Below are 23,873 nucleotides of genomic sequence, written 5' to 3'. Positions count from 1 at the left end.
GATGCTGAAATTACTTCAGCTCATTACTGCATGGTAGCCGCGGCACCGACAGCCACCTCTGCCCTCAGAAAGGTTTTCACTGGAGCAGCACTTCAAAGTTCAGTTCAGTTTTGCTTTTCTCTTCCATGTTCCAGTGGCTCTTTTCCTCCGTCTCACCTTGACACATCATTCGCCTTCATAGATCAGATCATTAAAAATGCGTTTCGTCGGTGTCTATTATTCGTTGTATTGGAAGTGGGCCACTGGTTTTAGTTGCTTTAAATAAATGATGATTCTTACTGACACAGGAGTGTGTCTGCTGACTGTTTGTCTAATTAAAAACATCTCCCTGTGTGCGTGAGTGGCTGTTTAATTGGTCTGTGGAGACTGTCTGTCCTCTTCTGTAGTCAGACTGACAGCCTGGCCAGTACTGTCCGTCAGATCTCAGCGGTCTGCTTGTCCAACTCTGTAAGCTCATTTGTTGGTAACCATGGCAACTCTTTCTCCTTCCAGAGGGAAATGGTCTACTCCTCCCGTGACTCCTCTCCAACCCGCCGCCTCAACACCCTCCCCTCGTCTTCGGCTTCTTCCGGCTCTCCGTCGCGCTCCCGCCTCTCCTACAGCGGCGGGCGCCCGCCGTCCTTCGCGGGGTCCCACCCGCAGCACGAACAGCCGCGTCACTCCCACCACTCCTCACCGAGCCACGGTGCTAACCTGTCCCCCTCACCGAGTGCCATCTTGGAGCGCCGCGACGTCAAACCAGATGAGGAGGTTTCCGCTAAAAACCTGGCCCTGATGAAGAGCGAGGCTCTGTACGCAGACCCCTACAGTCTCATGCACGAAGGGCGCCTCAGCATTGCCTCCACCCAGTCCCTAGCGGCTCTTGGCGATCCCTTCAGCTTCCCCGTCTCCTCCGGTCTGTACCGCAGGGGCTCGGTGAGGTCCCTCAGCACCTACTCCGCAGCTGCTCTGCAGGGAGATCTGGACGACTCCCTATATAAACCAGGAGGCTCTCTGTACTCTGACACTTACTCCTCAGCTACGCTGGGTATGGGTTTTAGGATGCCGCCTTCGTCCCCACAGAAAATTCCAGACATGCAACTGCGGGACCGGGACTCATATTCCAGCTCCCCGAGGGCTTCACCGGTTAGACAGACCTTCCGCAAAGACTCCACCTCCTCATCTGTGTTTGTGGACAGTCCAAAGTCCAGACCCAGCTCAGGATCTGAGCCTCTGTGCCTGACAGCAGGACCTGGAGAGGGTGGCAGGGCCACGCCTGGTTTTGGATCCTCAATGTCTGGACCGGACACTGACACAAGCAGGTCAGCCAGTAGATCCGTCCATGAGCCTCACCGGTTGTTCTCCACTTCTCTCTTTACCGTCTTCCATCTCTCACATCCTCGACCGACCTGTCCCCCTGTCTCTCCTCTCCTGGTGGCCTCTCTAACCATGTCCTTCCCGGTCACTCCCTCATGCTCATTGAGAAGTCCAATAGTTGGATTGAAAGAATGTGTTTAAAATGGCTGAAGTATATTTGTGATTTATTGAATCTCAATTGAATTTGGCATGAATTATGATACAGATGCCATGATGATTTTGCTTGCTCGCTTTGCCAGAATTTTCGGGCAGAGAGATGTGGGTTTTTGTTGCAGGTGATAGAGACTGAAGATCCCTCACCAAGAAATAAAAAGTAGATTTATATTATCAGACATTTAAGCCATTTTCTGGGGTGTTTGATTCAGACTTGCTTCACGTTTTACAATAATAATATAGGCTTATTGATCTGAACATTGGCTTTGAAGTTCAATGTAATATAGAGCCAACATGGGGGAAATGCTTCTCATGTCACCTCACCCAAAACCCTTGCACGAAAAATTATGGGAAAAAAAACAGATATGGGTTTGGATTAAGAAATCTATTTCTTGCTCAACTATTCCAAATTATCGTCACATCAACAAAAAAATCGTTCAGAATTAAATAGTTTGAAGTTCTTATCACTGATATAAGTGTAGTTTTACAAGTGGATTAACCTTCAGTCACACTTTTGACAAGGAAATACATCACTCAGCTTTTGCTATCTTTTCTTACCCTGAGTATAATGGGGAAAAAAAGCTGCAATAGCTGAGTTATCTGAAAAACTAAAGCACGTCTTATCTTCAGGGACCATCGTCTGGAGCGGATGGAAGCCATGGAGAAGCAGATAGCCAGCCTGACAGGCCTGGTCCAGAGTGTGTTGACCAGAGCGCCAGACAGTGACAGCACGTAAGATGATGAACGCTGTTTACCCACTCATACTCAGAGAGAGGTTCAGTTTATTGACAGAAACAACAGACTCGTAACATTCAGCTCGATAGCCCTTGAAGAGCTGAGACACTGGGAATGGTATTGATTTACATCTATACATCGAGAAGTGTGAAATTATACTTGAGCTCCTTCATGTCCAGATTGATCTTTCTGGCGCTCGACTGAAACCAGCATAATGTGTTGTGATGAACAACCTCTCTGATGTCAATGATAGCATCCCTGCTAGTGTTAGCACTGTAATTGCGTTGCCCTGTGGCCGTTGATCCTCAGATGTGGCCTGCTGCGTCTCTGCATGATGGCGGGCTGCCCTCCGGACCCAGGATCCGACTTCTCACGGCCATTACCTTTCTCTTCCAGCGACAAGACGGAAACAAACAGCGATGGCTCCGCCACAGGAAGTGAGTAAAGCATTCACGACGCGAAGCTCTTAATCCGTGTTTTCATCGTTGACCAACAGCTCGAGAGCGGATCCCAGTGGGATGAGATTGTATCTTTCCCGTCTGCCTTTCACTGTGGAAAATAGATACCAGCTCCAATATCAACGATAGTTTTACTGCCAGAACTGTGAGAAAAAAGATTTGACTGAGTTTGGAAACCAGAACCTGGTGTAGCCTGACTTTGACTGGAAGGTGGCGTCGCCACTTATTAGCTATCCGGCTGAACACCAGGCGTGAGAACTGAATGTTCTGCGTCCAGTTTGAGTCATTTAGGGAGTAGATTCAGTTGGACAGATATGAAAGATACCAACCCATATGAGGCCGTAGACTGATAGTCTCCTGCTCATGAGTTCATTTGGGAATCAGGGAAGAATTAATGGTCCATTTTTGTGGAGAACAGTTGGAGGGACTCTATTCGTACACACATATGGTGAAATAGTTTCCATAGCAACATGTTCATGTCACCAAAAATTTGTCATTGTTAGTCATGGAACTTGCTTTTCAGAAAATTCAAAACAACAGGCCTCGTGTCTGTTGTCTTGTTTGTCATGGTTTGTTGATCAGAAATATATTTCAGATGATCGCACAACTGAATTTATCTATTGTTATTTAGCATCAAGACGAAAAATGCTAAAGCATTTAAACAACGTTTAGCCTCATTCATTGTAGTTAATATTGTAAGGTACAAACTGCATTTTTTTATATTTGTTCAATTATTTCAGAGTGACATTTTTTATTTCATATATTCCCTGTGTTTTATTAATCATTCCGCTCCTGAAGCCGTGCTGGTGCGACGGTTGTCTTTGAAGCTACGTTGGTGCAAATCTAGCTCATCACCAAAGTCGCTTACTCCCAAGCAGCCGATAAAAACGGTTGTCAAGGTTCATCATTTTATCACATCAAAGACCTTCTTCTCTCAGTATCAGCCTCTCTGTTCATTATTGTTAACCGCAAACTCTTTTATTCCAGCTGGACGTCAGAAGAAGAAAGGTAGTTGCCATCTTCTACTATCTCACCCTTTTTTATTTTCTTGTTTTTTTATTTACCTCTCGGACTTCCTTCCTGGTTCTCTGCCTTGGTGATGGGTGTGTTCTGTCGCTGGGTCTGTCCTCTTGTCTTCTTCCCGGTTGAACTGGTCCTTGTCCTGTCTCCGTCTCGATGCCTTTTAGCTAGGGTTGTGGTTTGCATGGGCAGCTAGGGACTGATGTGCAGCAACTCAGAGCGAGGCGTTGAAGCTACGCTGTGATGAAGCTAGCATTAGAGGTGCGTTTCAGTTGCGCTCGGAACTGGGAAATTCCCTGTGACGTCACCCGATGTAGGATTTGGAAAGTGGGAGAATTCCCTACCGCTCCAAGGGCAGGATTCAAGGTGGCTCCCCCGAATGTGAACAGAAGTTTTGACTCAATCAAATACGGGAAAAGAAACTAACATAATGTGTAGCTTATATTTGAATGTGTTCCCTTGAGGAATGTGTCATCCAGCAGTTGCGAGAACAACTTTTTAATGAAGTGAAACTTCAAGTGAAGGACATGATGGATGACGTTCTATCTATAGTCAAGCAGGTCATTTGCCAATGCATTTGTTCTGCTTCCTGGTCTGAAGGCAAACGTATCGTGATTGGCTGCCATAACACGAGAATCAGAATCAACTTCTTGGTGAACAATTTCACACCACAGAAGATAAATATTCTCACTTTTGCCTTTACGGAATGAGACAACAGCTACCTCCTTTGTCTGAGGATGACGTGGTACGTCAAAAAACATAGTCTTTTGCTGATAGAAATGTTTCGCCTGTGGTAGAAAGTGTCGTCCATTATTTAAAATTTAATTTACTCACTCAAAAGTTTCGAAAAATTCGATCAAGACTATCGTATGTGGCAGTATTGCCTGGACACATTTGGTACAAGACAAGGAATATAGAATAGAATAGCGTTCGTGGATGTCACTATCTACTTTTCACTAACTGGAACGCACTGTGATCCAGCTCCGACTTCCCACTTCCCAGAGTAACAGGAACGCAACATAGGCCCCATGCTAACCCAGAATTTCACCACTCTTGGTTGGAGTCGGTGGAAGTTAAGGAAAGCAGGTAGTGTGATTTCAAAATAACGCATTAAGCTTCATACCCGCTGAGTCATGTTGGCAGTTTACGAATACTAAAAATAATAATAAATATTAGTCAAATGTTTTAGAGTATTACAGTGAATCTTGGAGCTCGTATCTTGGGAGTTGCTTTAGTGGCGGAAATGCCGCTTGTAGTCATGCAGGCTTGTGCACAGCCATGACCGATCAGTTCTGATGTGCAGGATCCACTTGAACGGGCAAAAATGGAACATCAAAGTCATTTGACCGAGAAGCTTGAGATGTTGTGCAGCGTGTGCTACGGATGAGTTGATTGGTTGGGCTCAATAAGTCACGTTCAAGCAACGGCATGTCTGTGTGTCACTACAGGAAGAGCCGCAATACACTTTCCAACCTATGGCTTCTTGTGTGGCGTTATTATGGAGGCTCCTGGTTTGTGTACGGAGATCGCCCTTTGATGTTTCAAAACAAAAGCCTCTCCTCGGCATGTGAGCGGTGTGGTTAACAACCAGCGGCTTCCTTAATAATGCCATGTGAACAAGTTGGGTTTGTGGGCTTTGCTTTCACTTTTTCTTCTGTTATTTTCTGTAACTTTTTTTCAGTTTCATCGGCGAGCAGATCAGTGAACTAACAAATTTGTTTCCCCAACAACTCTGCATGACCTGTATGTCCTGCTCTGGTTGGCAGCTCACACACCTTCAGCACCTCTAGCTCTGATGCCGCCGCCGCCTTCCAACTTGCACATGAACGGCGCCGGTCGCTTGCAGATGAAGCTCCACTTGCACGGTTTGCAACAAAATGCCACTGAAATTCGCAAACAGCTTTCGCAGCTACGCAAGACACAGGTATCTAACCAGTGATCCTGGTTTCTTTTTGAGTATTTTCTGACTCTGACTGAAATCAGAAGCTTATTGTTTAACACTATGTCCAAGGTCTTTTCATCGCTGTTACCCAAAGGATGTTTTTATCTGACTCTTGGACCCACTTACTAGTAAAATTATATAAACTGAGCAAGTATAATGATTCGGCAGAGGAGCACTGTAACCCTCTTCCCAGGGAGCTCTTGGCGTTGTCACGCTTTACTAGTGTTTTCTGGCACAACAGCAGTCGCAGGAGCTGAGCACAGACCCTGAGAGGCAAACAGCGGAGGCAGCAAGGCGACACTTCCCTGTTAACCCATCTGCGTGCCCAAGTGTGACGCCTACACCTGGGCCTGTATTGTTGCCCGTGGCAATGGCCAGATGCTTAAATTTTGCATGCCGCTCATGAATAATAGACCGCGTCGTCTCCAAAAGTGCCGACCTGCAGGATGCTTTAAAAAAAAAAAAAAAAAAAACGAAAAGTGTATTTTTAAACCCTGCATTTGTCAAGCTCTTTTTCTGCGACTTCATTCAGAGCCGTACGGCGCTTGATAGTGGGTCGTTCAAAACGTTCCAGGCATTGTTTCACTTCCTGCAGCGTTCTGCTTATCAATTATTCATTTTTTTTCCTGCTTACCAGGTGCTTTCATCTCGGGGAATTGTATTACAAGAAATACTCCTGTCAGATTTTCCATTCATAACAGTGAATTCACGCTCAGCGCTTCTGTCGGGCTCAGTTGTACTCACCGGCAAAGGGAAATGTATGCACATGCAAATACACACGTACACCGCCGGCATTCACTGATATTGCCGAGCGAGTACAAGTTCTATCTCACTGTGTTAGCGCCGGTCAACTAAGGCAGAAATATATGCCAAGAATTGAAGCTGCAGAAAAGGTCAACATATGACGCAAGGTTTATAAATGATCAACAGGTAGATTTATCACTCCTTTAAAACGTTTTTACACCTTTAATGGGTGACTTTCTATGCACCAAAACCTATGCCTTGTGGCATTATAGAGGGGAAATAAATATAAATAGCAATTTAAAGGCCCAGTGTGAGGTGTGAAAATGTGGTGTTGCCTCAAGGCAGCTCAACACAGTAAAAAATTGGTACCTCAGAATCACGTGGGCAAAAATACAAAGTGGACAAATGAGATTTTCAATAAATAAATAAACTATTATTATTATTATTATTTTAGAAGAGTTCAGGAATATCTGTTATTGAATGTATTCCTAGTTTCACCTGCCCTGCATTTCCTATCTGCAGCTTGGTGACTGACCATGAGTCTCAGGCCAACTTGCTGGTTTTTTTTTTTGCACATACAGAATAAGGATAGAAATTGCAGTGCACTTTAGGCCACCGTTTCATGGGTTTGGTAAAATGGGATTCCCAAAATGCTCAGCTCTTTGTTCAGTCATGGCCAAAATGCAGGTCTAGTGCCACAGGGACAAAGGTTTGGAAGCAGCCTGGGGAGGACTTGGCCACTTACTCATACAGCAAGGCTAATGCTTTCTGTACAATAACAGCGGAATGCTGGCCCCAGAGAAGTCGGAAGCTCAAGGCGCAATTGTGTTCAGACTCCTTCCACTGCCGAAAGAAAGAGCAATAGGCAAAGTACAGTTTAAAGGATATGGTGACCAGACTTTTGTGTACCTTTGAAGGAGCACTGAAATGAGGGGAGTGCTGTGAGATATCGAGAAATGAAATCGGAATTGTATTTCTTGTTTAAGTAATGGTTGTCAGAGCCAAATATTTGTGACCTGTTAGGTGCAGGAATGACAATTTTCTCAGTCGACACTGCAGAAAAACGGAGGCGGAGAAAGAAAAAATTTGCAACAATGTGCATTCCAGGTACTGAGAGTTTCAGAATTGTGAGGAAACCATGAGTTATTTAGACAGGAACATACCTTGAAGTCGCAAAGTCAGAGAATCCTCACCACCCGTGAGAAGACAATCCAAGAGTTCCAAGAGTGTAAAAACAGGATGTAGAGGTTTCGTTTTTTTGCCGTACAATACTACAAAGAAACAAAAAAAACCTACTGCTGTGTTGTGTTTTACCTTCATCTGGCAGGCAAACTCACCGCAAATGTGCCCAGAAAAGGCTTTTATTCAGACAAGACAAGCGCGAGACTAGCCTTTGTGGACGTCGTCGCCATCTTGTTTTCCTACTTTGTTCACTGGAACGCGCTGCACTTGCACTGTGCTCCAGTTACATGACGTCAGCGGCGAGTTTAGTGCATTCCTGTCATCGAAAAGATATTGGCGTCCACGAAAGCTAATCTCACGCATTATAGCTTCCATGGACGTCAATATCTTCAGTAAGCAACTGCATGATCAATGTAATGTGTGTTGCGAATAGAAAACATGCCAGAAGAAGAGGAAACCGTGTTTCACTGATTCAAATCTTCTACCTCCTGTTTACATTCGGGAAGCCATTTTGGATTGCACAGTCAGAATGTTTGGCATATTAGAATGACAATTGTTTTTATAGCTGTAGACTATGTGCGAGCACACCATGCTACAGTGTACAGAACCACCACTAAAATCCACTCTCTGTAAAAGTGCTTTGAAATTCTTGTCTATCATCTCGAGTGTTTTGTCACACCCGTACTGCTAACCCTCGCGTAGGGTGAGGTGAAGCCCAACTCAGGAGACAAGCAACCAAAATGCTCTTTATATATATACTTTTTGCATTTCATTAGTACATGAATGTCAGATTTTGAGTTTTGTAGAGTTGCTGTAGTTTGCGCTAGCATTGCTAATGTTACAAATGTACTGTATATATCTACTCAGATATCCAAATATACTGTATTTATTTGTATATATACAGATATAACATAACATATATACAGTATATGTTTCAAATATACTGTATATATCTACTCAGATATACAAATATACTGTATATATTTGTATATATACTGATATAACATAACATATATACAGTATATGTTTCAAATATACTGTATATATCTACTCAGACATCCAAATATACTGTATTTATTTGTATATATACAGATATAACATAATTTATATACAGTATATGTTTCAAATATACTGTATATATCTACTCAGATATACAAATATACTGTATATATTTGTATATATACTGATATAACATAACATATATACAGTATATGTTTCCAATACACTGTATATATCTCCTCAGATATACAAATATACTGTATATATTTGTATATATACTGATATAACATAACATATATACAGTTTGTTTCAAATATACTGTATATATCTACTCAGATATCCAAATATACTGTATTTATTTGTATATATACAGATATAACATAACATATATACAGTATATGTTTCAAATATACTGTATATATCTATTCAGATATACAAATATACTGTATATATTTGTATATATACTGATATAACATAACATATATACAGTATATGTTTCCAATACACTGTATATATCTACTGAGATATACAAATATACTGTATATAGCAAATCAGATATATAATATGCACTGTATATATGTACTTGACTGGTGAGGCTGAGGAAGGACCATCACGTCGTGTTTGTCTCGCATGCTTGCAGCTAGAAAACCAGGAGTCGATGCGGACTCTGCTGAAGAGGACCGGAGCGGAGTTAAACGTGCGTGTGGCCGACGCCCTGAGGAAGCAAGAAGATCCTCTGCAGAGACAGCGCCTCCTAGTGGAAGAGGAGAGGCTGAAGTATCTCAACGAAGAAGAGCTCATCATCCAGCAGCTGCAGTCAGTGTCACTCCACCAAATGTGGTCGCGGAAGAGAAGCTGAGGTTCACCTCGGTCAGGGCCGCCAGTGTTTAGTCGCCGCGTGGCAACATGGATGCAGTTGTGAAGCAGCACTTTGCCGCAGACTGTCAGCGTGAGATGATGGGACCATATCTGTAATTCAGCCTGGCATGGAACAAGATGCTTATTAAGATTGGAGTGGCGGCGCTAGTTGAAGTGACTGCGGCGTGAGAGCAGGCAGCTCTACCTTGAGGTTTAATCATCAGATAATGGGACGTGGCGTCTCATGTTAGAAAATATCCTCAGAAGTCATGGCTTCTGAATGTCACTGCCAGTTGCAGACTAATTGTTTGAACTGCCGGGTGATCTCTGTTCATGTCTGTTTTCTCCAACAGACAACGTGTTCCAGTTAGTGACGCGCAGGCGATATCGTGCAAAAGTTTTCGTTTCAGCCGAGCGCAAAGTTTCATTCATGACTTTGTGTTTTTAGTGAGTCGATGCGGAGCTTTGCTAGAAGCAAGTTATTTCTGGGAAATGCAGAGCATTGAACCTGCAACTCAGAAACTGGAATCCATGAAGTCAATTTAAATGTAAACATCCGGGCTTTTGAACACTATGTGATTTGATTTTTACTTTATAAGAGCTGGAATCTAAACATATGAAAGTGTAAACTAAAATAAGTAACCTCTTTCATGGGTTCCCACTGCTCTCACAGTCACTTACTCCAGGGGTGGGCAAAGTGCAGACTGGGGGCCACATGCAGCCCGTTGCCTGCATTTGTGCGGCCTTGAGCAAAGCAAGGAAAAAAACATTGTACTTTCATCAGCATTGCTTTTCAAAATAGAAACTTGTGTTATTTTTTTGATCTATATTTGGCTTTTTAAAGGATTATTTTTGTTCCTCAAAAATAAATAATGGAGATTTTTTTTCTTGTTCTTTTCAATACCTTTTAAATATCTTAAATACTTTCCAAGAGATGCACCACTTAAAAAGATCTTCCAATATTTAGGATTCAAATAACGTATTTCAAGCATGTAATGCCACCTCCCTATTTTACAATTCTGAAGTATGAAAATTGAAGTTACATTAAAGATGGCCCCTTAATAGCCCCTCACACTACTCTCAGTAAATGTTGCGGGACCAAATGGAATTTACTTTCCCAGAAAATCGGCACTGATTTCGCGCGAAACTTAAAAATTTGTCTGTGGTTATGATATCATAATTGTCTTAGTTATTGGGTCCAATCTTACATACTTACTCTACTTGCAGACAGATATAGAGAGATAGACTTTTATGGACTTGCTTCTCAATTTGGGTCAAGTGCAGCCTGATGTTCTTCCCTCTTTCTGTTCCATCTCAGTGACCTTGAGAAGTCAGTGGAGGAGATCCAGAAAGAGTCGTCCGTCAACCACAAGCTGGTGACGGTGCAGGAGCTGGAGGAGAAGTCTGCTGTCCTTCGAAAGTTGGGGGAAACATTAACCGAGCTCAAAAGTAAGTCACACGGCTAAACTTCACATTCCCAGCACAGCGACAGAGCGGAAACTTCTGCCCTGTCAGGGGTTTTATAGCTGTGGTTCCGATGAATCCGTCTGCGACTGCCACCCGACCCGATGAACTCCCTGGCCGGTTACAGCATTTGGTGCGTGTGTCTGCCACAGATCAGTTTCCCGGCCTGCAGAGCAAGATGCGGGTGGTGCTCCGGGTGGAGGTGGAGGCCGTGAAGTTCCTGAAGGAGGAGCCGCACAGACTGGATGCCCTGCTCAAGCGTTGCAAGACCATTACCGACACCCTCGCCACCATGCGCAAGTATGACTCATGCGGCTCCATAATCCTTCCCTTTCCAGCAGCGTCAGCAAGAAGAAATGGTGTAGAGCATAGTCCCATATGTGTCAGTGAATATTAGCTGTCATTTTGTTGACACATCAAGATACAGTCTGTCAAATTCTGACTATTATTTATTAACAACTCAAAGCAAATGAAATGAATTAAATGAATGGATTATTTATAATATTCCATGATCAATATTTGTGGCGTCATGAATCTAATAACAAGAAAGGTGCTGAGCAGCACATACCTCTGCAAAGCAGAGCCTGAATAAAAACGCAGCATATTATCAAACCATCACACAACAGCCATGATTTTCACAATTGTGTTGGCTCACGTCCAAACCACCAGACTGGCGGCGTTCGCTTGTCAGCATTGCCCTCCGGCGGTCTTCGCTTGCGAGACTACAACAGTGTCGAATGAACAGTAACAAAACATTTGGTCCCAAGAGTTGATTTATTTTGGTTGGCATATGTCGGTTGTGAGTCTGATGCTGCTTGTCTCAGCTGCACCTGATTGGTTAACAAATGTGTGCTTGTCTGGTTGGAACAAAAACTTGCACTCACTGCGGCCACTTTGTGGATCAGTTTGAGACCCCTGATGTAAAATATCTTCATCCATTGGAATTTTCTTTTTACTTATTTTGAAAAATATATTTTTTCCAGTTTGTGTAGAGGCATTTTTTGACGCTCAAACGCTGGAATAGCTTCTTCCCCTGCTTTCAAGTTCCAGTGGTTGAGGGAATACCGATGCTAAACTTCAAATCTTTTGCTCTATTGATTCATTGTCTTTACTCTCCACTCCAGGCAAGCGAACGACGGTGTGTGGAAGAAGCAGGACGACTTTTCCAACCCCTCATCCAAGCACAACGACGAGCTAAGAAAGCTGTCGGAGTTTGAAATCCCCAACAGCCCTCCTCTTGCCATGAATGATCTCGGCGGGGGAAACAGCCTGTCCAACTGGAGCCCGCATTCAAGTCTCAGCCGGAGCCACGGGAACCCGTCCGGACATCACAAGGACAATCACCCTCCCGTCCCCCACAAGGGGAAAGCCCTGGAAGAGCTGGAGCGCCGCTGCGCCGCCGACAAGGCTTTGTCCATGGAAGTTCGGCTGGTCGGAATCCATCCTGCCGCATCTTCTATTTGCCACGTTCAGCTTTAATGCTTGTCTCTGTCTTTAGGCAGCAGAGCGTGACTGGGAGGAGAAGCGAGCGAGCTTGACCCAGTACAGCGCTCAGGACATCAACCGGCTTCTGGAGGAGACCCAGGCCGAGCTCATGAAAGCCATACCGGACCTGGAGTTTGCCGCCAAACAGATCAAGCCCTCCTCCAACGCGCCTTCCTCCCAGACTCCGCAAAGTGCCACTGCGACTCCCGAGCACCGCCCCAGCAAGGCTCACCACAAGATCTCGGCGAAAGATGGTGGATCCAGAAACGGTTCAGGTGAGCCTCATGACACGCCAGTGCTGTTGCACTGGCCTTCAGCAGCACCAATGACCCGAACCCCTTCATTAATCGTTTCAGAAGAGCTGACTATCCCTCGCTACCGCACAGAAAAACCATCCAAGTCTCCTCCACCTCCACCTCCCAGACGCAGTTTCCCCTCCTCCCCTGGTCTGACCAGTCGCAGCGGGGAGCCACTTATTCCAGGGAAAAGTGTGAAGGTAAAGAAGGAACTCAGCCAGAGTGTATTTCAACAAATGGAGATTGTGTGGAAACTTTTTGTAAACATCGGCGTCAGCATTATTATCTCATTCTTAGAGCGGTCATAATGTGAGTTTTTGACGACCTAAGGAGTTTTTTTTTTTTGTCAGCAAGATTTTCAGGCTGTAAACTTAAGAGAACATTTATTGGTGAGTGATGGCCGTGAATTTTTAATGGCAGAAATCGGACTCTGAGGAGACGGACGGGCCCAAGCCTCACATGAAGCTGCGGAGGACCGTGTCGGAAAACCCCCGCCCCGCATCCACGCCGCCCACTCTGGCATCTGAGGACAAGGGAGACAGAGAGGAGGCCAAAATAGCTGCAGAGCTGGAGGTAAAATCCACATCAATCACGAGAGGGGCTTGTTTTCACACTTTCCCACTCATAACTGACGAAATTCGCCAAAGAAAAGTGTTGTAAGAGGAAGCTCAGCTTAGCTGTGTGATGGTACTTCAAGCTTCAGTCTTGAAATGACACAAATACTCCCTTGCTTTTTGCTGTCTCTCTGTAAATAAGTTAGAGGAGGTGCGCTGATCTTCATCGCCACATGTTCACGCAGCAGGTTCCTTGTGTCCTCTGCCCCCCGGTGCTGCAGCAGACACACACATTGTCACCCTCTACACACAGATCAATGTCAGACAGATGGACTCTGATGGCTGCTTGGAAAAACCGCTTTATTACATGTGACATCTCACAAAAAAAAACCCAACCTTTTCCAGCTATTTGAGCGAAAACCCATCAAACTCGCCCGACCCACCTCACTCCCCGTGCCTGTTATAGCCCCCAGCGGACGAGACCTGGGGCCCTCTGATGCCCCGGGCTCTCAGGTAACACGTTCGACTCTGAGTGCCGTGAGCCGCTGACATGTTTCTGCATGTCAGTCACACGTGTAGAAAGAAGACTGTGCTTTCTCACTGTGCAAATGCATGTTTGCTGTGAAGACATTTTGTTTGCAAAAAATAACTTTTATACAAACACATTTCCATGGTTGCTAAGCAACATAACCAGGGCCTATCCACAAGGTAGTTGTACTCCTCATGTATTTGCAGTGTTGAGTCCTCATACATTTATCCAAAATGAGCCGAGCATAGCAACTCTAATCCATGTTAAAGTGAAGATTTCACATAGTAGCTGTAATTCATTGCGACAAACTCAAGAAAATCTGCTGAACCAGCTTTAGTAAAACTCAAATTTGGAGCAGTCCAGACCTATGTGAGCAGCTGTTTCCAAGTCCTGTCCAGTGAAGGTCGTGCTGTTTGAAATTTTCCGGCTCAAGTCGAGAGGTCAAATAGAGCTGTTTTATTCACGTGTCTTCTTCTAATACACTAGAAATCCGACTTCAATTCTGAATTCATAGGTGAGGGCTTTGCCTTGCGTCCCTCGAATCGTGCTGACCGAGTGTTTATCGACCTCACCTGCTGCCTCTGAGAGTCCCCTGAGAGATTTTATCAACCACGCAGCAAAGAGCCAGCCGTCCCCGAGCTGTACAGCAGGAGAGCCGGAGCCGAGGACCCAGAGATCCTCAGGATTTAGAGCAGCAGTGACACTGCTCTTGACGGAGAAGGAGATCCGGTCTGTGTCTCAGTCAGAGGCCCAGGAGCTCAGGATTGTTTTGGGAGCAAGTCTGAAGATGCTGACCATCTCCTCACATTCTGTGGAGGTCTCTGCGGGCCATCTTACCCGGCGTCCTCTCTTGGTGGCCTTCAGGGAGGAGCACAGAGTGACAGAAGCCTACAAGCTGCTGATGTCTGTGCTGGAGTCTTCTGAGCTGCAGCATGGTGCTCTGGTGAACTCTCTCAGGAGAGGGGTGGAGACCGGGAGCAGTGTTCTGACGCTCGAGCGAGATGATGCTACCAAGACTGAGCCTGAGGTCCTTCATGGGCCAGAGAGCGTGAGAGTGATGCCCAGATCTGTAGCTGCTCCGTCTCAGCAGAGAGCAGATGCTTGTTACGAGCGGCTGGACAGCCTGGAGGAGACCATCCGGGAGCTGGAGAACACCGTGATAGAGATCACCAGTCAGTCCAGCGTTGGGCAGATGGAGACATCAGGGTCCACGAAGCCACCGGTGCCACCGAAGCCCACCAGACTGACTCGATCATCAACCAAGGTCCACCTCTCTTCTGAAGAACTGCTTCCTGTCCTCGCTTTCCTGTCTTCGGGTGGCAGTCGGATCTTTCTAAATCGCTGAGCCTCAGCTGTGTCTCTCCCTAACCTGGGCTTCTGTGGTTCTACTTCTCCTTGTCTGGAAGCTTCCACCGATTCTGTCATCCTACACATCTGACCTTAACATTTCCTTAAGAAGAAACAGCCACGAGAAGTGTGTAACTTTGCAATTCTTATTTCCTTTCTGTCGTTTTCTTTTGAGTAGTTTCCAACATGCATATTTTGCCAGGTTCAAGGAAGAAATTGAATGATCTATTTCACAGGAAGTCCCTCCGGAGTTCCTTTAAATGCTTTCTTAGAGGGGAATTTTTGGAGATGTTTCTGCCCAATGAATATTCTAATTACAGTTCCTATATCCCGGTCGTCAGGCGCTCGATGATCTTCATACAATGGTTAAGAACCAAAAGGTCAGCAAAATAAATAGCAAAAAGTCCTAAACATTAGTTTAAAAATTCATTTCTTATAGGCGTGTAACCTTAGATGCTTTTTTTTTCAATGTGTTTTGATCAGGACTTTATGTGTTAGAGGTGCGACTCCATTGAATTGGACTGGATTCGTACAGTCATACAGTAACTTTTTACCTAAATAATTTGTGTTTAAGGCTCAAAATGAACCAGTTGCTAATGTTGCAACACTTCGCTTCAGGCACTGTCTTTTCAAGAAACATCTCTGGAAATTTTAGGCGACGTCACTTGCCGACTCAAGTCGGAGAACAGCCAGTGGAGCAGCCCCACTTTCGCTGTGTCACTCTTCCTTTTCATGTCCCGTTGACCATAGCACAACAAAGATAAGTGACTATCAGATGACTGGCGTCAGCTGCCACTTCGGTCGAGGCGCGTTTGACAGCTTGCGAACGTTGGACGCTCGCTCTTGATTCAAAACCTCCCACTTCGGCGGCGGCCGCTACAGTCGACAGTCACGCTGTCACGACGAGTTTGAGCCTTCTGATGTGGAGCCAGCGAGCGCTCCCATGAGGATTACAAAGTCTTTACACGCTATTTCATCAGTCCAACTGTAATTACATTCAGCATTTCGTCATTTAATAAAGCCGCTCGCGCCCAACCCTTCTACACAGCCTTTAAATTCATACTGTCAGAGAGGCCGCTCTCCAAAGTTCTTACAATCTTGACATATTTACAAATAAGTTGTAAAGCTCTGAATGGGTTTATTTGATATTTGCAGGAGCTCTTGATGTTGGGTTAAGGAACAGAGGAGTAAATTGTGGTCAAACAAGAGCTGGTCAAACAACTTCATAAAACAGCATCAAACTGTATCACTTGCTATAAATAAATCATTGTTTATGTGAGTTTGGTGCGCTAAACGGAAGTCATTTCTATCTCCGTTGTGTTGCGTCGTATATGAACACATTTGCTGAGAGGAGCTACGCTTCAGATGCGAGGGGCATGAGTCGGGCACTTTAGACAACAGTGTGACAACGCCGACAAGTTGACAGCAAATGAAGTGAATGGGGTCTAAGTTCTCCCGACGGTGTGCAGAGGAACCTGGCTTGAACTGCGAGTGTGTTTGTTTTAGCTGACAGTCTGCAGCGTGTCTCAGTGGGAGAGATCATTAAACACGCTGAAGCACACTCATTTTCCACTGATAGATGCCGAAACTCCCTGAAGTGAGTCGCTCACTTCTCTCAGCTTCGAGCTCCGATCTTTAAAAACCTTGTTGTGTCTCAGAAGATAAACTCTCCCGTGCGGCTTTTGAGTGTGTTGAATGTTTTTTTTTGACAATCTCCTTCTGGTCCTCTCAGGGAGGAAACAGCTCGGGCGCCGGCAAAGCTGTCCACTCGTCGGCCGCTTCCAAGCTGAAGCATCTGCAGCAGAACAGCATGGACAGAAATAAAAGCAGCAAAAGAGAGGAGTTCCTGAAAAGCCAGGGCCAGCAGCAGCAGCAGCAGCAGCAGCAGGTACGACTCTATTTTTAGCCTGGCGATGACACGCTTCACCTGGCAGCCTCTCTGCAGACCGATTACACGCTCCTACAGATTCTTTAGATAATTTGCTTTTGGCCATGACTGTTACTTTGTGTCACAACACAATTGTTTTCCTGAGTAAAAACGACATTTGTCAAAAGAGCCTGTTAACAAAAGAAGAGAAACAAACACGGTTGGTTTCCCATTTAACAGCGACAAAAGTAGCCGTCTGTTTTCTCACAACAATCGAGGCAGACACTCGGAGTTTTCTTCATCACTTCAAAACCACATCCATGGAACTTTTTAGGAGCAGAACAAGAGATTTCTATTTTATTTTATTTTATTTTATTTTTTACAAACAGGTCCTATTACCTACTTATTTAAAAACAAGTTATGTTTTGACAGCACATATGTTTTTAATGTGAAAATACCATTTAAAAAGTTACCTTCTAGTTCCATAGCCGCATTAGCACACAGGCAAGGAAGTAGGAGGGTTAAAAAAGGCTTCTATTGGATGTAGATACACACAGTTACTGCAACAAGAAAAAATAAACCCAGGGAACCTAGCTTCATAGCTTATGCACAGTCATGTAATAATTACTCCTAATATTTTCAGGACCTTACCACCAAAACGTGTATGCGGAGGGTAAAATATGAAAATGAACTTTATGATGACATGAATATTTCTGGAGGACTAGACTTGACCAACGAAAGATGAAGCATTATAGACAGGGTGCGTTCACGCCTACCGAATTTCTGCATCAAAACATTTCCTATTCGACTGCCAAAACAATAGACTCAAATAGGAAACAATAAATATTTATAATATTTAGCAATGTTAAAAACATAATAACTATTCAGCCTGCTTGTGCCATGTGCCAGTGATTGACATTTTGCGGGGGCGCTTTTTTCGAGAAATGCGTCTTTAAAATTCAAGCCATGATTCGGGCAGGAGCGCTCTGGATGGCCTCTGCTGGCAAGTGAAATTAAATTGTTGAGGCGTGTCAAGTCCAGCACGGCCAGAGGACGACGCTTGCATCTTGTCCCTGCTTAATGTGGATGTAATTTCCAAAACAGCTGAAGCAGTGAAGAGCGCCTAAACCTCAGGCCGGGGATTTCACCAGAGATGTCGCAGGGACACTCTCAGTCACTGAGATAAATGTGCACACGGGACAAAGAGATGGGGGAGACGAATGACTCTTTGGCGGTGTGAGAGAAATTTGGCGGAAATCTCTGCAGTGTAATGGGCCCACAGCTTCTTCTCCCCCTCATTAATTCCCTCCCGTTTCACATTATTATTCCCACCTTCTTTTTCTCCATCCCACCACCGACACTCTGCCCTTCGCTTTCGGTCTTGTGCCTGTGAAGCTGAGCGGGTCCTCAGTATAAAAGCAAAATTAATCCCATTATTTCAGTGTGACACCAACACGCCGCCTGCTTTGTGTCCACAAATGCTTTAAAATAGTCTTTTGTGAGAAGACGGCGCGTGACAGAGGCTTCCTGCGAGAGTTGACTGTCGTCAGCAAACGGGTGGCGCATTCAAAGAGAAACAAAGAGCCGTGAAACAAACTGATGATGATGATTCACTCGAGAGTGACGTCAAGTTTTCAACTCATTCGTCGAACAAATGTTTCAATTTGCAGAGATGGGAATAGAGGCGTGTTCTTCAGTGGGGCTGTATTTCCACGTGACACACCCGTGGAAGAGAAACTTTTGAGGACGTGTCTGTCATTCAACATTCAATGAACCATGATACGCAAATTCAGCACTAAGAATATCCCTGAAAAGAATGAGTAAACATGTCAGGTTTTAAGGGGGAACCGAGGTGCTGGTGTGAAGGAGCAGGTTTCTTCATAGGAGTGGCCTCCAGCACGCTCTAACTTGGGAAGGCTTTGCCAGTGAGGCATCCAGGAGGAAACGTTCTTTCAGGGGATCCTAAAGCAGCGATTGTACTTGAGAGTTTCCACCGCCTACTTCCTCGAAAGAGTCGCCACCTCCACCTCATGATCATAGGTGACAGTAGAAACACAGATAGTCTTTTGGCTCAGCTCTATCTACAGTGAAGAAGCTACATTCAGATGAAAACTTCAGTCTTTTTTTTTTTTTATCTAACCACAGGGACGTGAGTGTATAATGATTCTTCATGGCTTACGTCAGTAGGAATATGTACCATGAATATTCATGTTTAAGATGGAATCGACTCACTGGCATCTCTGCATCATGTGACATCACCAAGCCACAGATGCGTTCGACTTCAGTTGGTGGATCCTTTTAAATGAAGGTAGATTTTCCTCTCAACCGGTGAAGTTTATCTGCCGTCTTTGGTCTCGAAAGTTTTTAATTTAGAAAGTGCTTTCGTCTTCATTTGAAAGGGCAACGTAAGAGCGCAGATCCTGCAATGAAATCTTCATCCTCAGATCGGGCCGAGGATAATCCGTCAGGCTGATGAGGCAGCTGAGCTTGATCTGTGCCGGAGAACACACTTGACTCTCCTCAGACGCTGACTCATCTGTGTGGCGCTGATGAACAAACTTCACTTCACCCTGAAGGTCTTTATGAGCTTGTGGAACCAGAAATCCAAACATCAACCTCTGCCAATTGAGCCCCAACCCATCTTCTCGCTCCCCACTGGGACGATCGCGCGGGCGCACGCCGTGTCCCGGCGGGCAAGACGCAGGTGCCTCAGTTGATGAATTGGACGGCAAAACTAGTTGTCTTTTTCTCCTGATAGTGCTGGTCATTTTTCTATTTTGGTCGGAAGATAGCTGACACTTCTGGGGCATCTGGGTCTGAGACTCAAGACGTGAAATGGAGGAGATGAAGGACTATATATAGAGGAAGTCTAGACGAAACTGGAGGCTTAAGATGGAATAAAGTGCCTGTAATGTGACATTTACCTCTATTATATTACAGCACCTCACTGAATAGTCACCGTCCGGCCTCTGAAATTATCCTCTTTGAGGCTATTTCAATACAAAAGGTGTAATAACAGTAATAAAAAGGTGATTGATTCCATGCTCGACTCAGAAATGAACGGAAAATCCTCTCTTTTTAATAATATGTTCCACTGGTGCATGTTTAGTTTTCCACACAAGCTCTTTAAACACACTTCAGTCATGTGAACTGAAGCACTAATCCACGTGTCGACACAGACGGTTGAAGAGCCCCTGGGCCATGATGTTTGCGGATGATGTGGAGATTTATTTTGAGGTTAAAGAGGTGGTTGGAAAGCAGATGAAGGGAAGTCAATAGAGGCAGGGAAAAGTGTTGAGTTTACGTAGTTGGAGTCAGTCATCCAGAGGAACAGACGGAGATCCAGAGAGGTGCAGAGGAGAGTGAGAGTGAGAGGAGTGCCTGGACATGTGTGGCAGGAGAGTAGCCGCTGTTAGGTCAGTAGTGAAACCTGCCATGATGGATTGTTTAGAGCAGGGGTCACCAATATGGCGCCCACAGGTGGAGAGAATTAGAAATGAGTGGATGGGAGGGACAGCTCTTGTACAATGGTTTGGAGACAGAGACTTGGTTTAGAGAGGAGACATGGGGATCATGCTGGATGAAGAGCGTTAGACATGGAGGGAAAAGAAGTAGAGGAGGAGAAATGATGGATGAAGGAGCACATGAAGAGGATACTGTATGTGTGACTATGATGGGAAATGCCAAAAGAAGACGACCATAAAGTCAATGAATTATTAGTAAAGATTATTTAGATGATCCGTGAATAGAAGACAATTTTGGGAAGATTTTAACAAGTTATTCATTATTATTATCATTAGTAATATTATAGTTGGTTGTCCAACAATAAGGCATGATTCTTCAAGAAAATATGGCGTTAAATGTAAAAGAATCAACTGTAAAGTAAGTAACACTTGACAGATCCAGGTGGCAAATGGGTTGAACATAATCCACTTGTTTGATATAAGTAATATTATGATAGAAAATAAAATGTATATCCAGAATGAGATGTAAGTACATCTTTATTGATCGCTTATTCACCGGTAAGTGCTGTATTTCTTTCATATTTTACACTGAACAACACGTTTATTTTGGCTGAACCAACGCGTGTCATGTGGCCTCAACAGAGCATCTCACTACTGCCTCCTGTGCTCGGTTTCATTGTCTCCCAATAGTGTGAAATGGCAAAAACCTCCTCCCGCGCACCAGTTCGAGTCTCCTCTTCCCTCTGCGTGAATGTGTAAACCGTCCGACAGTGACATCTACTGACTCATTCCTGCATCACCTCGCAGGAATCGACAGTGATGACATCTGTTTATTTTGCCTTGAATGAAAACAGTCATGAAAACAAGTGTCAAAATAACGGTGACCCCGTGCGTGGGGGCTCTTCAGTCACGTGTCCACGCATCACTTGTCTTTATATCGACCTGAATAACCTGTGTCTTGTTCTGTCCTCATCCCTCCCCTCACTCCCCGCCCTCACCATCCTCCCTCCCTCCCCCCCGCCTGACCGACGCCCCCTGCCTGTGACTCTGCAGCAGTAGAAGTCCAGTGTGTCCAGCCCCTGACCTGAACGCTGCCCCCCCCTCCCACCCTAATTCGACCCCTCATCCGTCAGGGTCAAGCCAAGACCTGTGCATCTCTGGTGTTTGCTCTGGTGGATGTGTGTGTGCACGGGCATGTTTGCAACGGCGCTGCAGGGGTCAGCGACCCATCCGCAACCAATTCTACAACTTTTGATACGGCTTTAAAACCCCTTTAAACCCTGACCGCCTCATTTCTTTGCACCCTCCCCTCGCCCCGTTCTGTGCTCTCCACCCCGAAGGCTTTCGGAACCCTCGAGCCGTACCTCACCGGACCGAAAGGCGGAGTCCTCTCGAACCGCGCGCCTTCTTCGGCGGCGGCGTTCGGCCTCAGAAAGTACCCACAAGGGGGCGCGATCCCGTCGCTGACGCCGTCCTCCAGTCAAGCCAAGGCCTTGCTCGCAAGCCTGACGGCCGCCGGGTTGAACACCGAGGCTCTGCTCCTGTCCTCCGCCTTGCGTCACCATCGGAGGCTTCTGTCCGAGCAGCAAAGGTCTTCCTCCTCTCGCAGCCTCTCCTCTTCCTCTTCGTCCACCGTGACCCCTTCTTCTTCGTCATCGCCCACCACCCCCACTTCTTCTCTGTCACCTTCCTCTCCCACCTCTTCGACTCCCCTCGCCTCGGCGCTTCTGAAGCCCAACCCTCAGTGCTCTGACAGTTGTGAGGAGCCTCTGAAGAGAGACAACTCTTGGTGATGAAGAGGAGGATCCCCCACGGAAGCCAAGAATCCTGCTTTTTTTTTAAGACAAGTCTTAGTTTTTTTTCCTCCTCCAGTCAGAGAGCCTGGAAACCGCGTCGCGAGCCCAGAAGACAGATCCCGGGGACGATCCTCTTCTCAAAGTGAACATTGTTCTTCACACGTTCTGCCGTCTGGACTGGTGCTAAATTCCCCTCCACGTTTGTACTCGATGTTGGAAGAGTTTACATGATTGTCTGTTTTCAGATCAACATCTCACTGCCTCAAACCTTCTGATCTGTACCTGTAAGACAAGTTAGGAAATTACAATCTTCACCAGTGAGTTTGAAGCACACCAGTACAAGCACATTGCAGAGCAAAGTCTTGGTGCAGCACAGCGACGGTACCAGTGAGAGAAGTCACACACCATATGGATGTAAATGAGTCAGACAATCAGGATGGTATTCAGGCCTGTTTAACTTTGTTGTTTTTCCCAAAGACGAAATGTGAGGGAGAAAAGAGAGACTACCTGGCTGCACCATATATCGCCATATCAAAGTTGCAGAGCAGCCGAGCGGTCTTTCTCTGTGACATGGAGCTACAGTTGGGCACAGCTTAAAAAGCTAAACTTTTACTGGAAGATGTAAGACAAGTCTAACATTCAGCAATTCTACAGCTGTGGCACTAATATATTGAACATGTCTTGTCACCTTTATTCATGGGGCTAACTGTCGTCACCTGCCGCAGTTGCTTTCTCATCGATTCTTGCGGTGATTTATGGCGCTCACTACGTCCGTTTGTAGCAGGTCGCTCCCAGACACACTAGTGCAAATGATATACTTTACATGTTTAAATGAATGAATTAAATATTTAATATCTTCTGAATTATTATTATCATGAGGAATTTACTTTTAGATATTTAAGAGATCAAATAAATAAATATGAAAATCTATGTTGATATAATCATAATTCCTGTGCAGCCAAAGACATCAATATATACATGCTGAAATATTTCCAGACATTTTGAATTTCTATATTTGTTCCTATCATTTTTGTGATCGGTTGAACAGTGTCCTGATTTTCAGAGGCCACCAGATGGCGCCGTCTTCTGTAAAATGTTTGGATTCGAATGGCTAATTTAACAAAACCTCATTTTTAAACAATAGCGCCTTCTAGTGGCCCCTGAAAATCGGGACACTGTTTCACCAACCCTGCAATATTGTTTCGTGATACCTCATCTACTCATTCCTAGCATCAATAGATCTTTTCAGTAAAAGTTTTAGTTCTTTATTTAATTTATATTACAACCATCACTGTTTATGAAAGAAATACGTCAACTGGAGAAACGTACAGGACATTTATTCACAGTAAAATGACCTCTAATGTATCCTAAAAATGTCTCAGATAAGCTACATGTGAAAGAGTAGTTTAAGCTTCCTGAAATGTGACGGGCAACAGAGTGTCACGAGCACAAACTGCATTCCTAATCTTACACAAGTGGAAATTGTGATGGAAAGCACAGTCCTAAGATGATGATGGTGAATATTTGAACACTATAATTTGGCTTCTCCTTTTCAGGACCAAACCCGTGCTAACAACCCCAGTGCCTGTAGTTCCTTCTAGCCTCCATTTGGTCATGTTGTGGG

At 45.0% G+C, this 23,873-nt stretch overlaps 1 protein-coding gene across 14 annotated transcripts in view; it reads left to right on the top strand.

Moving 5' to 3' along the window:
• The window catches only part of srcin1a (SRC kinase signaling inhibitor 1a), a 111,926-nt gene extending 90,049 nt beyond the window's left edge, over positions 1-21,877 (top strand). For 10 of the 14 annotated variants that reach the window (XM_053852761.1, XM_053852758.1, XM_053852757.1 and 7 more), the window contains 14 exons: positions 493-1,301; positions 2,140-2,241; positions 2,554-2,681; positions 3,690-3,710; positions 5,489-5,646; positions 9,230-9,405; positions 10,766-10,896; positions 11,064-11,211; positions 12,036-12,342; positions 12,410-12,671; positions 12,753-12,892; positions 13,113-13,265; positions 16,855-17,010; positions 21,507-21,877. In XM_053852761.1, the coding sequence (XP_053708736.1) occupies positions 493-1,301; positions 2,140-2,241; positions 2,554-2,681; positions 3,690-3,710; positions 5,489-5,646; positions 9,230-9,405; positions 10,766-10,896; positions 11,064-11,211; positions 12,036-12,342; positions 12,410-12,671; positions 12,753-12,892; positions 13,113-13,265; positions 16,855-17,010; positions 21,507-21,512 (2,697 nt within the window). In that variant the 3' untranslated portion in view covers positions 21,513-21,877. The remainder of the gene's footprint in view (positions 1-492; positions 1,302-2,139; positions 2,242-2,553; positions 2,682-3,689; positions 3,711-5,488; positions 5,647-9,229; positions 9,406-10,765; positions 10,897-11,063; positions 11,212-12,035; positions 12,343-12,409; positions 12,672-12,752; positions 12,893-13,112; positions 13,266-16,854; positions 17,011-21,506) is intronic. The other 4 variants (XM_053852759.1, XM_053852753.1, XM_053852762.1 and 1 more) reach the window with 4 other exon arrangements.
• Positions 21,878-23,873: the final 1,996 nt, after the last annotated feature.

The sequence above is a fragment of the Synchiropus splendidus genome, chromosome 19 (assembly GCF_027744825.2).
Source record: "Synchiropus splendidus isolate RoL2022-P1 chromosome 19, RoL_Sspl_1.0, whole genome shotgun sequence".
NCBI lineage: Eukaryota > Metazoa > Chordata > Actinopteri > Syngnathiformes > Callionymidae > Synchiropus > Synchiropus splendidus.
Note: the sequence above shows the minus strand (reverse complement) of the source record. Positions and strands in the feature narration are given on the sequence as shown.